The 1,931-nt window shown below is 31.8% G+C and overlaps 1 protein-coding gene across 1 annotated transcript in view; it reads left to right on the forward strand.

Moving 5' to 3' along the window:
• The window catches only part of LOC126907570 (uncharacterized), a 21,914-nt gene extending 19,983 nt beyond the window's left edge, over positions 1 to 1,931 (forward strand). The window contains exon 4 of the mRNA XM_050688935.1: positions 1,689 to 1,931. Within this exon, the coding sequence (XP_050544892.1) occupies positions 1,689 to 1,768 (80 nt within the window). The 3' untranslated portion in view covers positions 1,769 to 1,931. The remainder of the gene's footprint in view (positions 1 to 1,688) is intronic.

The following is a 1,931-nucleotide window of genomic DNA, read 5'->3' on the forward strand; positions in this document are numbered from 1 at the left end:
CTTTTTTTTGTAGATGCATGATGTCTTTACCTATCATTTGGTATATTTTTTTTATAAATCTGACTTTTTACCTGCCTACAGGGGGGGATTCAAAATGACATTTTTTTCACAACAAATTGACTTTTTCAACTTAAACTTTGAAAGTGTTCCGGAAAGTCTGACACTTTTATATATATCTTAAATTAAAGCTAATGTAATATACTTTATCATGGAAAAAAAAAATTTCGGACTTTATTTTATCTTCAAGGTGAAAATGGCTACCAAATGCTATTATTGTGTGAAAATTCTCAATTTTATTTTTTACATTTTTAACATTATAATGCTATAACTTATTGAAAAGTGTATTGATCAATATAATTTTTTTATGGGAAATACTATTTTCTAATAATCTCTTTTTTATTCTACATACTTTGTCTTAATCAGGATATTAATAAGGAACTAGCAGTTTATGAAGCTTTTGGAATAATCCACCAATTTTTTAAAATTAAACACTATCTAAAGATTTGCATCGAAGCGTTTTTTTTTGATAGTGATTTTAATCACTGTCAGATATCATTATACTTGATCCAACTATGCCACGTAACCACTGTGCCGCGACCCCCCTGTGCTGGGTTTTTTTTTATAGTTGTAAATTACGAACGATGAGTTATTAAATATTGTATTTATTTAAGTTCAAGTACGTTCAGTAAACATTGTTCACTAAGTATAAAAATTAAAAATGGAGAGAAACATGTGGAATGGTAAGTATACGTGAACTAATAGGCTAGACGAATAACCGAGAAAATTTCAGTGGGCCCCTCGTAAATATATGGGCCTACATTATATGATAGGTGCAGTAACTTCTAGATAGTTCTAATACTATGATAAAACAACTATAAACAATATATCAGCCACAAAACAATAAGTAAAATATTTACGTTAATACGACACTGAGTTTTTCTTGAAAAAATTGATGAGCAAAAAAGAAAAAATTAAAGGTCTTGGTAGGCTTTGGGGTTAGGTGCAAGCGGGTTAAGGAAGTAAAAATCTCGGTGGTTCCTTTTTTCTCAATCAGATTGCGTAAGTACAAAATGTCCATGAATATGCAAGTGATTACTATGGTTCAGGTTCGGTAAACTAATGTGAACATAGTTCATTCCTGTGATTTTTAAATTAAGAAAAAGAGTTACTCAAATGAAATTATTCCTTAAATGTGCGAAGACACAGTTAGTAACAGTTAGTCTTGGCTGTTAGCGTGCAAAAGCCTACTTATGAGCGACTTGCACACAACATCGTTCATAGATCGAATGTGGTGTTGTTTTGAAAATTATATCTATTATTGATATCATATCAGAATTATCAATTCGAAAAAAACGTGGTTTTAATGTGCATTCGACAGTAATCACGTTTTACTGATCGTATACGAATGCACAAAAACTCAAAGCAATGCATATGCGCGTAATACGATAAAAACGCGGACTATGATAGTGTATACTTTTAATTCATTTTATTATGGTTGCAACAACACTGAAGCAGTTTACAACGATTCACAAGAGATGGTTGCTAGAGTGTGATTGTAGGGGCTTATCTTTTAGTAATGATATTATGTTGAAAAAAAATTCTATATGTTTATTTGAGTGTTAAAATTCATTCATAATAATAGTTGCACTTATGCAATTATATGCACAACAAGTTATATTTTTTTTCAGTATTAACAATCAGATTTACATTCTTCTACTTCCCGAACTTTACATGCTACAGATGGTGGTGGTCCTATTTCACATGTTAAGAAGTCAAAAATGTTTCTTGGCTAGGTCAATGATGGACGTTAAAGGTAATATGGCTGGCTTTTACCAGAGACAAGTATCACAAGGAAAATCTTGCTGGCGCCCTAGAGATCGAACTCGAGACCCCGAGCGCCAAAACATGCTTTTCTATCCGCTAGGCCAAGC

Source organism: Daktulosphaira vitifoliae, unplaced genomic scaffold (genome assembly GCF_025091365.1).
Source record: "Daktulosphaira vitifoliae isolate Bord-2020 unplaced genomic scaffold, ASM2509136v1 Scaffold_5, whole genome shotgun sequence".
In the NCBI taxonomy this organism is placed as follows: Eukaryota; Metazoa; Arthropoda; class Insecta; order Hemiptera; family Phylloxeridae; genus Daktulosphaira; species Daktulosphaira vitifoliae.